At 37.2% G+C, this 14,688-nt stretch overlaps 1 protein-coding gene across 2 annotated transcripts in view; it reads left to right on the top strand.

Moving 5' to 3' along the window:
- The window catches only part of CUL4A (cullin 4A), a 37,449-nt gene that overhangs the window by 21,002 nt on the left and 1,759 nt on the right, over positions 1 to 14,688 (top strand). The window contains exons 10-19 of one of the 2 annotated variants that reach the window (XM_080346764.1): positions 87 to 205; positions 2,739 to 2,931; positions 4,266 to 4,370; positions 6,715 to 6,825; positions 7,155 to 7,240; positions 8,259 to 8,366; positions 9,810 to 9,923; positions 11,098 to 11,203; positions 13,322 to 13,494; positions 14,326 to 14,478. In XM_080346764.1, coding sequence (XP_080202890.1) covers positions 87 to 205; positions 2,739 to 2,931; positions 4,266 to 4,370; positions 6,715 to 6,825; positions 7,155 to 7,240; positions 8,259 to 8,366; positions 9,810 to 9,923; positions 11,098 to 11,203; positions 13,322 to 13,494; positions 14,326 to 14,478 — 1,268 coding nt within the window. Of the gene's footprint in view, positions 1 to 86; positions 206 to 2,738; positions 2,932 to 4,265; positions 4,371 to 6,714; positions 6,826 to 7,154; positions 7,241 to 8,258; positions 8,367 to 9,809; positions 9,924 to 11,097; positions 11,204 to 13,321; positions 13,495 to 14,325; positions 14,479 to 14,688 lie in introns of those variants that run through there. The other variant, XM_080346765.1, reaches the window with a different exon arrangement.

Here is a 14,688-nt window from a genome sequence, read left to right as displayed (position 1 = left end):
TCATAGAGACTTTTCTCATCTATTTCTTACTATATTTATGCAACTGTATTCAAATTTGCTCTTTCTTCTGATTTCATTTTTTTTAGGACTTGATAACCTGCTCGATGAAAATAGAATATCAGATTTGACCCAGACATACCAGCTGTTCAGCCGGGTAAAAGGTGGGCAGCAGATCCTTTTGCAACATTGGAGTGAATACATCAAGGTATTTCAAAGATCTCGTATTAATGTCAAATATTATGCTGTTATCATATATTTCTTCTATCAAAACCTAGAATAATATGTAGATGTATGCATCAAAATTCAGTTTTAAGCAAATACAAGGAGGGATGTTAGTGCTTTCCCCCCAATAACAGTCACATGCTGAGAAACAGCAACACCTAAGTTTTGGTTTTAAATTTCTACTTGGAAATTGCCTTCCTCATAGGTTTCAATGTTATACAAGAAATTATCCTGATTTGTTTTGCCTTTAAATAGAGCCACATGCACATGTGATTAGAATATGCTGGATTGTATGAGGTGTTGTGTCTTACTGCAAATATACTCAGCTGTTTACATATCTGCAAAATCAGTGGAACATCAGAATGTAGCTATTCTACTGCAGGCCAGCAGTGCTGGGTGTAACCAAACTACAGCCATGCTGATGGATGTTTAAGCTATTTTGAACAGAATACTCCTCTTAAAAGTAATCCATCATCAAAGTCATATTTAGATGCTTCAGGTTTGTTTTGCTAGACACAATATGCATGTAGTACACTGCCCAAGAGAACTTGCACTCGCAAGATGAAAGCAGCAAAGCTCCACAGAGGGTATTTCTCTCTGGAGATGATAATTCCCAATGTGGTAATTCAGTTGTGGATTGCCCATGCGTTCATCAACCTTCAGGACTAAATGCACAACATCAGTTCATTTCAGAGGTGCCTTTCCTGCACACCCATGTCTGGAGTTCTGCATGGTGCACCAGGCCCCAGCCCATGCGTGTGGGACGTTGTGTCTTCCAGTGTCCCCAAATGCAGTCCGCGGATCCATAGGCAGCTGGGCCAATTGAACAGCTTGCTGTAGCTGAGAAGGAATATCTTCCTTCTTCGTTGCTCCCAGATCATGCTCCTGACATAACCCTTGTGCTGCCTGCCACTCCGTAGACTCTTCTGTGATCTGTTTTAACACAGTATCTGGGCAAGGTCAGTTTTATGCCAATTTAGTGAGCTAAAGAGGCTCAGAGAAAAGTCCTCGTGCTGGCCCAAGGAAGGAAGCAAGAGTTTGGGTCAGGCAGGAAAATAAGGGAAGGAAGACCATAACCTCTCCTTTCATAGCAGCAAGTTTTTAAATTGCCTTATCATACCTTGTGGCTTTGTTTTTGAGAAATTACTTACACACTCAAAAAGCTAGAAACCATTTCCTATAGTGTCAGTAAATCTCCTCCTTTCAAACATTTGTATGACTGGATGCATTAAAGTGAGGCTTCTAGAACTAAACTTCTGTCTTGTGAGCCAGTCTAAGAAAAAGCACAGTGAGCATGCCAAATTACTGGGGTGAAGATCTGTGTTCTACTGTAGTCACCTTTTTATGATTTCACAGGTGCCACTTAGTTTTCTGTATCTCCGTTTGCCATTTGTAGAATGGGAGAATGCCCTGCAGTTTATGAATGTAACTGATAGAGACTGTGAGATGTCCAAATGCTGTGTTAATGAAGGGAAAATGGTCCAAAGTATAAGATAAGAGGTCCCTTCCAACCCAAACCATTCTCTGATTCTGTGATATACATATTGAATCTAAGGGCCTTGAGCAGCCTCGAGTTTGTCTTTGCTTCACTCTGAAATGTTACTTGGCAAAGATCTCCTGAAAGATCACAGTGGGTAATTAGATATTGAAGTGGATATTCTGAGGTTCGGAAGGGATTTCCCCATCTGTCTTTGACTGTTGTTGTGGCTAACATCCTTCAGTTTATGAAAACACACCAGTTGAATACTGTTCTGCTTTTACTGTGCAGGTGTTCCCTCTTTCTTACCTTGGAAAACTGGTCATTCTGTCTGGGCTGCTGATCAGTGTTCCTAAGCCATTGTAAATTGTTCAATAGTTTAAAATCCTCCCTTGCAGGATATATTACTTCACTAGATAACTGGTATTGTATTTTTGACTTTAAGATAATAAATGTAGGAACCAGAAAAGAAAGTGAGGTCTGTGGCTGCTTCTTGTCCATGGAAAAGTTTTATTTTACTGCAGGTCAGCTAGGGTATTTTTGCTTTTAAGCCCTTGCTGAGAGAGAAATTATGCAGTGACGGGCAGCTGTTGAATTTTTGCCACGTGTTTTATCAGTGGAGCTCTCTAGTGGATTTAAAGAAAGCAGTGCAAGGTTTTGCATTGTGCTTAACATTTCCGAGGCAGTTTCCATTTAATTTCTTTTGCATGAGTCATGTAGTTCTGTATCTAACTGTAAACTTGCACATCATACAGTCATGCCTACTGTAGTTTGTTTGGTGTTTTTTTTTTTTTAGCTTTTGTCTTAAATGTATATAATCTTTAAATCAAACACTACTGTTTGAAATCCATTAATGTGTGTCTGGGTTTTTATTTTAAATTTCAGTGCATCTCATTTTTTGAAAACTTGAATTCACATAAGTAGCTCTGTAAAAACGATTATTCTTTCTAATGATAAATTTTATAAGGGTGAATGTGTCTGTTGGGGGAGATAGGTAGCGCTCAAAAGTATTTTATTATCAAAAGTGTTTGTTTTACAGAACTTTGGGACAACAATAGTGGTTAATCCTGAAAAGGACAAGGATATGGTGCAAGAGCTACTAGATTTTAAGGATAAAGTGGACCATATCATAGAAGTGTGCTTTCAGAAAAATGAAAAATTTATAAACTTGATGAAGGAGTCCTTTGAAACATTTATCAACAAGAGACCAAATAAGCCTGCAGAATTGATAGGTACACAAATATTCTTCTGTAAAATATTTCAAAAATCTATAGAAAGCATGATAAGATAATGCTACTAAGTGTGCTAGTGCAGTACGCATTCCGCTATAGGAGGCAAAACCTGGGAGCGTGTCGGGTCCGAAAAGCTTGGGGTGTGCTGTTTGCAGTGTCCTGCCGGAGCATGCCAGCCTCTGCTGTCCCTGCCCCACTGCCTGCGTGCTGCCTGGCGCTAACAGCTGCTCCCACAGCGTCCTGCTGATGCTGCGAGTGGGGCAAGAGGTTAGGGGGGAAGAGTAGCTGTGGCAAAAAGCAAGGGGGTTGGTTTGAATTGTGGTAGTAGAGGAGTTCATTGTCAGAAAGGACAAAGTACAGCACATCTGTCTGACTTGAAGGCTGAAGTTGGGAGAACAATTTTAAAGCCTTCAGATACGAGGAGTTTAATAGATAAAATCTTATTACCTTGGAAAGGGAACTAGTGCTCATTAAGGAGAAAAATAATAAAACCATCTTAAAAGTACTACTATGGGGTTTATCCCTGTTCTGACTGTTTTGCCTGCAGTGAAAACTGTGGCATTTTACATTGGGAGAGGATCTCGCTCCTTGGTTGGCTGTTTTTCCTCTGTATGTTCTTTTGCCTTTATTCTATTTATTTTGTAGCTTCCCTCCAAAACCAGCTTTATGTAGAGAGAAATTTCACAACCTAGTGATACAGGTTAAAGCCATGATATGGGCTGCTTTCGTTTCTGAATTGTGGTGTTTCAGCTTCTGCAAAGGCTTCCTTCTTGTGCAGAAGGTTGTATAGGGATACTAATGTGGCTTAATAAATACTTAGCTAAACTCATGGCTTAACCTTACTTCTGGCATTCTGAAGCTACTAACTTGCTTCTGTTTAAATTTTGGTGTGTTCCTACCAAGGAGCATGACAGATGTGGTAAAGGTCTACAAAATGTAGTCCTCTGTGTTGTTTTGTTTCTGTTTCTCATAAAATACATCCATGTGCATTGTACACTTTCAAAACATTGTCTTTCAACAGTTAATGTGCTTGCTATGGCTATAACATAAAATGTGGGAACTTTGAATGCATTAATTGGAATGCATTAATTTGAATGGTTTTACTGTGTTCTCTTTTTTTTCTTGGATGCTTCCTTCTTGTGATACTTTTCCTTTATGACAGTAGTGCAATAGGGCTCTGTCATTCCACTGAACACAGGGATGGGAAACAGAAAATAGAAAAATTAGCACTTATCCTATATTTTAATATATAGTAATATTTCAAGTGGGAGGCATTTAAGTCGATGATTTCAGAAAATTTTTTTAAGCTATTAAACTGTTCTATTTATTTGTAGCGAAATATGTGGATTCCAAGTTAAGAGCTGGTAATAAAGAAGCAACAGATGAAGAGCTGGAAAGAATCCTTGACAAAATCATGATCATCTTTAGGTTTATTCATGGTAAGAAATATCTGTTGGCAGTTGATGCAATTTAACATGTTTTTCTTGCTGCTAGCAGAACTGTATTCCTCTGAATGTAAGAGATCTTTTTTTAGCATGAGTTTCTGCTAAACATGGTCTTAAGTTCAGGTTGTCTTACATCTAAAGGAGCACAATAAATACACCAGGGAGGACAAACTTGTCCTGTGGAAATTGGCAAGTTCCAGACTTTTCACAGTCTGTGAGTAGAGACTTGAGAATTAGAACTGTTGGTGGAAATTTGTTGGGTTTTTCCTTCTTTTTTCCACATAAATTAGCCATATCTATTACCAAAACCTCTCCTCTAATGTCTCAGAAAGGTTAGTACAGATTTTCTCTTCCTGGCCCGCCTGATGGTGGTGGGTCCAAAGTACATGAAAACCCAGCAACTAATGAGTTGTCTGTTCTCATCATGCCTGAGAATGAGCACAGAGGAGGGCTCAGAATGATGGGAGAAAATGCTATTGCTGTGTTTTACTGCTTTTGAAATGCACTTCCCTAATGTATGTCCTTATCTGAGCAAAACCTTTGAATGTGGTAGGAGACTTTTTTTTGCTAGATTGGATATTAGAAAAAAAATATGTGGTTGTGTCCAGTAGAGATGCACAGTCCATGTTTTGAGGGAAGTGGGATGTGTGTGTTGGGCTGGGGTGGAATAGGCAGAAACTACCAATTCTGTATTGATTTCTGTTTGTCCTGAGAGCTGTGGGTTCTTTTCTTATAAAATCAAAACCAAGTACAATATAATGGGAAAGCAGACAAGAAATCAGTCACAAGGCAATATCATTTGCATCATGATTTTTATCAAATGCAAAGGCTAGTGGATGGAGATGGTGAATGAAAACATTATCACTGGCAATTTGTCAGCCTAAGAGATTAATCTCTGTTAAATCTCAAACTTCAACCAACTTCTTTTCTCTTAATATTTTTGTAGTACTGAGCTAAGAGTTGAAGTTTATTTTGAGCTATCTAGTGCATAAAAGTTCTTTTCAAGAGCAGATGATAATTAGTGGTTCGTTTCTGGGCATTTGACTTTTTGATAGCATCTTGATGCTGTTTCATAAAACAACACTTTACCAGAGGGCAGAATGGAGAAGCGTGAAGGAAGTTTATTCACTGTAGCTTTCCCATAGCAGAGACACAGGTGTGGATTCCAGAAATTCTTCTAAAATAATTGATTTGCAAGGTACAACACAGAGCAAATCAAGCTGAGTGCCTCCTGAAGAGGGATCATCAGCAGAAAAACACTTGGGCAATTATACCCCCATAGCCCAAGTCCCCATCCCCCAGACATCATTCCAGGCCAATTGCAAAATTAGAGTCTGGGATCTCCCCTTCATTGAATCTCTACATTTTCATCAGGCAGGCTGTCAGTTAAAGCTCTGACCTTCAGTTGCTATTTTACACCTGCAGCTGGAAAATATAGATTCTTGGTAACTGCCAAAACATTCTTCTGTTAGGCACCGTTCTGTTCCTTTACTTATCTCCAGGGACACGGCTCCCCTTATCTTCAAGCTCGAAGACACTGAGGCCTTTTTTACTTAACAAAGCAGGAAGTTCAAAGCTTGCAGAAGTTATGCTAAGCAAACTTAACTTATGCTAGGTGAATTCTATATAAGCAGTTTCTAACCAAGTTCCATAAGAAGCAGTATACTCAGTAATTTAATAAGCTGAGGTAATCTACTCCCTAACAAGAAGGAAGAGTCTCAGAGGAATCACTGCGTTGGAAGGTGTTTGCAAGGAATTAGGAGGGGCTACTGTAGCAGCACAAATAGTGCCTTGAGTTACACTGAATTTCTTCCTCTTAAAAGTGAAACAGCTTGCTGGTATCTTTGCACTATCAGTAGAAAAGATTTGTGGAAGTTGTGGTTTAAGGTGTGAAATTCTGTGGGTGCCTGTCTGACCTATTTATTTCAAAAGGCTATTGGCAAACCAAGTAAGAAGACTTGTGACATTTTTTTTTTCACCTTAGGCTTTTGAAGATTATTTCTTTAATACATAGGAACTCTTTTTCTTTTTTTTCTCCTTTTTTTTTTTTTTTAATTTTAATAAATCAGACCACCAGAAGGAAAATGTTCTTCTGGATCCCAGAACGATTTCTTATGATTTGCAGCTGTTCCAATGGGAAATACAAGGCAGCCATTGATCCTGGGGGAGGAAAAAGAAATAAATAAAAAGTTTTCAAGATATGTTAATAAAATGTTAAATGAACAACCTGTCTACATATTTTTCAAGAAAGGCTTCTGTCACAAACCTGAAGTGCAATGATGCAAAATAGAATGTATAATTTCAGTTGTATTTTATTTTTGTCTCAATTTCCATACAGGTAAAGATGTGTTTGAGGCATTTTATAAGAAAGACTTGGCCAAAAGACTCCTGGTTGGGAAAAGCGCATCAGTAGATGCTGAGAAGTCCATGTTGTCGAAGCTTAAACATGGTAGGTGTCTTCAGATGTGTTGAATTTTTATTACTTTTTGACGTGTAATTTGGAATCCTTATTTTCTCATGCTTTATGAAGTGACAAGCCAGATTTTAAGTAACAGCTGAGCATATCACAATTTTCTTTGTGCTCAGTGAGAACTATTGGGCTGACCTCTGAGATACATGACTGGTTTCTTTAATGTACCTACAGAGGAGCAAAATCCTTAGAACATGTTCCTTGTTGTGGGTGCTCTGGACCCTGACAAATCTGACTTGGCTGTCTCGGGTTAAACTTTTATTGCTTGTTCTGTAATTGTGGGATCTTTGCTTTAATTTGTGTGACAGAATGTGGCGCTGCTTTTACCAGCAAACTGGAGGGCATGTTCAAGGACATGGAACTGTCAAAAGATGTCATGGTTCAGTTTAAGCAGGTACTTCTAGCTTGTGTTTGTGCTAAACTTTCAATAGTGATGGGGAAGCACTTAGTGGTGTTATACCTTGGATTAAGCTAGAATAAAATTAAACAGCTTTTGAGCAGGCCCTGGTCATAGTAACAAGAGTCTATTTATAGTTCTATTTATAGAACATAGTTTATTTACCGTATATCTATTCAGAGAGAGACTGACTTTACAGTTTTATTTCTTTCCTTTTTAAGTAAATTACAGTCTAAATAACATGTAGTGATTTAGTTGTCTAACATACTTCAAAGTCCATATCCCTTCGTTCTGTAAACTGTTGCTGCTCTGTTGAATTCTCTATGAATGACCCACACCAGAGACACTCCCTGGAGGTTGCCAAGTGCACAGAAGCCATGTATGTCTCAGCCCCAAAGCTTCCACACTGCCGGTGATGAAGGGAATGCCTGGAGGAAATACTGTATATGCTCTCCCTGTTGTTGCCCTTCTCACTGGGTACCTGTTTTGGGGCATTATTTATGGCGATACTGGGGTAGAGATCTGCCACAGGACACTTGCTCCTGTAATAAAGTACTCTAGTGACTTTTCTGTCACAGACTTTGCAGCCTGGCTTGACTGATGCTCTGCTTAAGTTTTATGAAAATGTATTGTCTAGCAGACATCTGGAAGTCCCAGGGGATCCTTTTGGTCTTACACTTCTCGCCCTGGCTTCTGATCAAAAGCTTTTCTTTTGCTTTATTTGCATGTGATTGAAGTTCTTTGACCTTAATATCCTGTAAATGCGGTGGTCTAGGATACTTCGAGGCACATTGTGCTTTTCTTTCTACTTCCAAACTCTTGCTGTGATTTGAAATTGGGGAGAGGGGCATTAAATAGTTATTCAAAATCCTGATAGAGCATGTCTAACCGAGGATGTGGCCTGTAGAAATTTTTCTTTATTATCCTAATTCTAAATTTTTAACTTAAATATATGTATTTTCTAATTTAGCATGCAGACAGGATACCTAAATGATGTTTGTCTCTTGTGTTTTAGTATCTGCAGAACCAAAGCGATCCAGGAAATATAGACCTGACAGTAAATATATTAACTATGGGATATTGGCCAACTTATACACCTATGGAAGTCCACTTAAATTCAGAGGTTAGTGTTTGAATTCTTCTAAAAGCACTTTATGGAGTGGAATCATAATCACTATCATATAGGGTGAATTAATGCCCTTGATGTAATGTTTTTCTGCTAGATATTTAAGGGGTTTAAAGATTCCAAAATTGCAAAAAATAAAATGTAGTGGATAAAATCCACTTTTGTTTTTCAGATGATTGTTTCACTTAGTATGTTCTTTACCTTTTTAATAATAATAAAAATAATATCAAATTAGTATTAAAATCAAATCAGTGTCCTACTTAACATTGCAGTCAATCACTTAAAACTGGACAGTTCGCCTTAATTTAGTTAATTTAATTTAACTATATCAGTTAGACATTTTGATCTAGCCAATAGTTATGGTACTGCACATTCTTTTTTTCAGTGAGGGTGGTGAAACACTGGCCCAGGTTTCCCAGAGAGGTGGTAGATGCCTCATCCCTGGAGACATTCCAGGCCAGGCTGGACGGGGCTCTGAGCAACCTGATCTAGTTGCAGATGTCCCTGCTCATTGCAGGGATTGGACTAGATGACCTTTGAAGGTCCCTTCCAACCCAAACTATTCTATGATCCTTCCTCTGTTCCTTGCAATGTGTCTCACAGAATTAGCCCCTGCATTTAAATGGCATTTACCTGAAAAAGGAACAGATATGAGATATTTGCAGTCCTATTTCCTGCACTACTTGGCTACATCTGAAATGTGGGAAGCACTGCAGAGGCCAGAGGTGGTAGCAATGTTCCCATTCGGTTCGGAAGCTGTGGAATTTTTTTGCTTTTGCTTCTCTGGCATCATTTCCTCAGTAGGCTACTTCAGAAGGATCCAACCTAAGCAAAACGTCATGAAAATGGAGGGGTAAAATCCCCTTATTTGAAATACAAGAGGGTATAAAGTACTTAAATCAGACTTGAATATGTATAGGACAAACTAAAGGAAGAGCTTGGGAGTAGATGGTAATAGTGTATAGATCTAAGATGTGTGCTTTTTGTCCTGTGGTTCCCTGGTCAGATTCAAAGTTCAGGACAAAACTGGTATGTATTTTTGAGGTTTAAAACCCTTTACTGGGAGGTTATTTTACTTTTATTTAAAACAAACAAAAAACAACAACCAAAAAAGGGAAATCAAAAGCTATTTTTTGAATTGAGACTTTGATTTGTGCATAATAGCATGCATGCACTTGAGAACAGAATTTTGCTCTTTGTATTTAGTTTTTCACATGAAAACACTTGCTATGAAACATTGTTGAGGAGAACTAAAAAGATTAGTAACCTCATCTAGGTGTTCCTGCTCTGGCAGGGGAATTGGACTAGATGATCTTTCAAGGTCCCTTCCAATCCCTGACATTCTGTGATTCTGAGTACTGTGAATTACATGTGTGGAATCAACTGGCATCACTGCACTGGTCTAACATAAACAATTTTTTCTGTCTCTTTGCTTTACAGATGATAAAGCTTCAAGAGGTATTTAAAACCTTTTACCTGGGAAAACACAGTGGTCGAAAGCTTCAGTGGCAGACCACTCTAGGGCATGCTGTCCTGAAGGCGGAATTTAAGGAAGTGAGTTTACTTGTTTAATGCTTAGCCTGTTGGGATAAAATTTAAGCCAATAATTTGGAGTCCAGTCATGTATTGTATTTTTTATAAAGGTAGTAACACTTTTCTGGAGGAACAGTCGCAATTCCATACTGTTACTTTATGTAGAACATGGGCTTTTACAGTTAAAGTGAAATACTACCTAGCTAATAGAAGAGAATTATGTGATATCTCTTGTTAACATTTGTATTTGATAGGAGTTGTTGCTCATTCAAATAAAGAAGGTTGTAATAAAGCAGGAAGGTGATTAAAAAAAAGCAGCATAATTTTATTTTAATATGGAATTGTTTTGATCATAGAAATACTGGTGACACTTGTAGGATGCTTCACTGATACAAAAAGGGATTGAAGGGTGTGAGTGATGTAATGACTGTGGTTAAAATTTAAATGCTTGTTGAATTATTTAAGTCTTAAATAACCACATTGTTTCTTAATGTGGTTTTGTCACATGGAATGTCTTGCCTTGCTAATACTGCAGCTTAATTGAGCCACGGCAAAGACAAAAAAAACTTGAATTCCTTTACTAACTCGTTGTGAAAATGAAACTTAGTGGTTTAGACAGTATGTAACAGTAGGATAGGTTTGTAGTTGTTGATTGACAGAAGCATTTATGTCTGTCTGAAGGGTTTGATTTATGTCCTTTTTCATTGCCTGTTTGCACAGACATTGTGCTGCTGATAATACTGTCACTCTGTATCATAGTAAACCAAATTCTCTTTTGTTTTTTTTCATATTTGATCCAACGCCGAGATTTCTTTTGCATTAGTTTGCTCATCTCTATAAAATGAAACTTGGGTGAAATGTGAAGAGATTCGCTCTCGATGGTGGCAAAGCCAGAATTTCATATATTGTGATTAAAATGAAGTAAATTATGTGAAGTAAATATAAGGCCATTCTAATGAGCTTCTACCGTGTGCTGTATTGCTACTGTTAAAGGAGCAAAAGAAGAGGTTTTTAAAATACCCTGTTTCCTCAATACTGCATTCAGGCAGATTCTTTTGTGTGCTAGGCATTCGAAAATGCACATCTTCTAGATATAGAAAAAAGAGTGTATAGCTTCTGTAACTTGTCAGATTTGGGAGATAGAACAGAAAATTATCTGAATATTACTTCTAATTATTTGATATTTCTTTTTTAGGGAAAGAAAGAATTTCAAGTATCGCTCTTTCAGACATTAGTTTTGCTTATGTTTAACGAAGGAGATGAATTCAGTTTTGAAGAAATTAAAATGGCCACTGGTGTAGGTAGGAAGAATACTTTGTGATTCTTAAATTTATTCATTGAGTGATTGCCAATTATGATTCGGTATGTTATGGCCTAACTTTAAGAAATTTGCCATGATCTTTAGGACAAACTTTATGAGCCAATAGTATACAGACACCAAAAGACATGAGGAAAACACACTGCTGCTGCTTCCTAGTGTAGATAAAATAGATACGTGACAAAATTCATAGTAAGAGCTGTGTAGCACATGGTACTGCTAACAATCTTTTAGATTTACAAAATGTAGCATTGCAATTCTTAAAATTCAAGCAGTGATAAAGGCTGTGCATACAGATTATTTTTATTCTATTACAGTTTCAAATATTATATTTTGAAAATTAGGTGTTGTAGCATGCTGTCATTTGGGGGTGATTCAAGGTAGTATTTTCAATGGAGCTATACAGAGAGCTTGCCCAGCTGTTTTCCATTACTGCTGCAGGAGTACCCTATTTACATTAGAACTGGTTTGTTAAGAAGAGCAGTGCCCTGTAGGGTGTCAAAAAGTCACACTCCTGGCAAGTAGAACAGTACTTCATGGGTGATAACCGCATTGCTGAAAAAACTACCACCAAAACCCCACCACAAAACAAAGAAAAAACAAACAAAAAACCACCACCAACAAAAGAAAACACAAAAAAACCCAACACCACAACCAGCAACAAATCAAACAAAACATCATGTGGATTTCTGCACCTTTAGGATATTGCTGTCTTCATCTGCATTAACTGGCCATAGGTGGAACTTGTGTTTTCCAGTCACTGTTACAATAAATTACCAACAGTTTCTTTAAAGAGATGAGATTGTCCTTGGTACAGTTAGAAAATGCATAAACCATCATTCAGAGAAAGAATGGTTGCCTTCTCTTTAGTAACTGTGCTTCTTTGAGATGTGTCGTCCAAATATACAGCATTGTTTTACCTGCCTTACTCATTATCAATAAAGCCTCTAGGAGTTGTAGGTGTTGCATTTATTTCAGTGGTTGATAGGTAATTGCAGATTCCTTCCCTTTGGCACACTGTGACCTGTGGCTTAGCATGCAGGGCAGAAGCAAAGCTCCAAAGTATACCAAGAGTTGTGAACATCATCCTTTGTTTGGGCAAAACCACAACTCAACAATCTGCATTTACTGGGGGTGAAATGCCCAAAAAGTACTAAACATAATAAATGTCTGTTTAGTCAATGTGGTTTAAAGGGTTTTTTTGTAATCATAAAACAGATGGAAGTTTAAAAAAAGGAAGAGATCACTCTGTGTGAAAGTATTTTAGAAATAATAAGAGTGTTAATCTTTTACTTAGCTACACTGTACTTCAGCACTACATCGCAAAACCTTTCTTTCAATTTTTAGCCTAAAACTCTGTTCAGGAGATCCAACGCATTCGGTGATAATTTTATATTGTAGAATACTTTCCTTCACAGACTGCAGAGGCTGTTGTAATGCAAAATCTTGATACAAGACTTCACAACATCATTATTAGAATGTTTTAGACTTCATTTTATCTACTCATCCAAATGCTTTTAGCTTTAAATCATACTAGATAAAATTTTCCTCACCCACTTGTTTCTACTACTTTCCTGTTGTGAGGGAAGTTTGTGAGTGTAATAGCTGTCAGCTCTGCCTTGTCACAAAGCATCTTCTTATCAATTTAGACTTCTCTTCTGGTTTTTTATTTTATAATATATTATCTGGTGTGTGTTAAAAATAGTGATGAAATCCTAAAATGGGTGGCTTGAGTTTCTTGTCATCAACTGATACTTTTTTTCTTCTAAAGTCCTGTTACTACCAAACAAAACTAAAGTAATAAAACCAGGCTCACGTTAATGTGAAATCTTTTCTGAAACTATTTATGGATAGAAAGCTCACTGAGATGAGCCTGAGTGTATTCTTGACATGTATAATTCTCTGCATGATCTCAGCACTTACCTGTGAAAGATGTGAGACCAAGCTCCAAGGCTGTAAGTTGTTACCTCATTGGAACTTAGCTGCAAGAAAGTATTAACATAAAGCCAGTAACTTTTATTGTATTTCTAGATTAATCACATAATGCTCTTCATTATGATGTTTTGTTCTGCTTTCTCCCATCCTTTGAACTTCTTCACAGAGGACAGTGAATTAAGAAGAACCTTGCAGTCTTTAGCTTGTGGAAAAGCACGAGTATTGATTAAAAATCCAAAGGGCAAGGATGTAGAAGATGGAGATAAATTCATCTTTAATGGTGATTTCAAGCACAAATTGTTTAGAATAAAGATCAACCAAATTCAAATGAAGGAAACAGTATGTATTTATTTTTTGCATTGATTCTCTTTATGTTAACTGTTTATCTGCATTTCTCCCAGGGAGATACACAATCTCTGCATCTCCTACCACCTCCACCTTTTGCATATGGAGAAAGGAAGCAGATATTTAACAGTTTTGGTAGTCAGGATGACTCGCAGAGGCATTAAAGATTTTAAAACTCACTGAAAATGGAACAGCTTATGTTCCTTCCCGTGCTTGCAAATTTAGGTGCCTAAAACTGGTAAGATCTTGTAGATGTTTCAGTCCATCTTAGTTTTTGTGGTATGGCTGAAGTTCTGGTACTGTACTGAACTCATGAATCAAATATCACCACTTCCTTATTTAGTGGTTAAGAGACTTAAAAGTCAAGGTTCTCCCTGTTTTTGCAGTGGATGTCTTTGTTGTACCTGAATTCAAATTCCTGACACAAGGTGATGTGTTCTCATTAACACTGAGGTGTTTCCCTTTTGCCTTTGCATATTGAAATCCTTAAAAGTCAAATTGGAGCTGATCAGTTTGATACAAAAGACTACTGTATTTGGGCTGTCAAACTATTATGTGTTCTCTCAAAAATCTGAAGTGAGTTTTTAAGATCCACTTTAATCAAATAGATTTAAAATAAGATTACTTTTTTTTCTTTTTACATTATCCTTAATTTTATCTGTGGCTTGCTTCATCCAGTTAGTTCTTAGCGTGCAGTACTGCACGTGCTTGTCTCAAAGATGAATAAGAATACACAAGTTTCATTTCATTTAACTATAGAAATGTGATTGATTGAAAAATACCAATAAAAGGTGATGTGATTTGTGGTGTTGTATTGTTCTTTAGGTTGAGGAACAGGTCAGCACAACTGAAAGAGTATTTCAAGACAGGCAATATCAGATTGATGCTGCTATTGTGCGAATAATGAAGATGAGAAAGACTCTTGGTCATAATCTCCTTGTTTCTGAATTGTATAATCAACTGAAATTTCCCGTAAAGGTAACTGATTTTGTTTCTCCAACCATCCTAAAAATATGTAATGTATTTTTCCATTGAGCTTGCCCGTAAAAGTAAGAAATGTGAAATATGTCTCAATCAAATCCAAATATTAAGGTATTAAAATGAGTGTGTGAAGAGAAATAAGCCAGAGTATCAGTAGGAAATTATATTTAGATATTTATTTTGGCACATTTTCTTATGTAGCTGTTA

The sequence above is a fragment of the Nesoenas mayeri genome (assembly GCF_963082525.1).
Source record: "Nesoenas mayeri genome assembly, chromosome: 1".
NCBI classification, from domain to species: Eukaryota; Metazoa; Chordata; class Aves; order Columbiformes; family Columbidae; genus Nesoenas; species Nesoenas mayeri.
The sequence above is the reverse complement of the archived record's forward strand: the minus strand, read 5'-3'. Positions and strand labels throughout refer to the sequence as shown.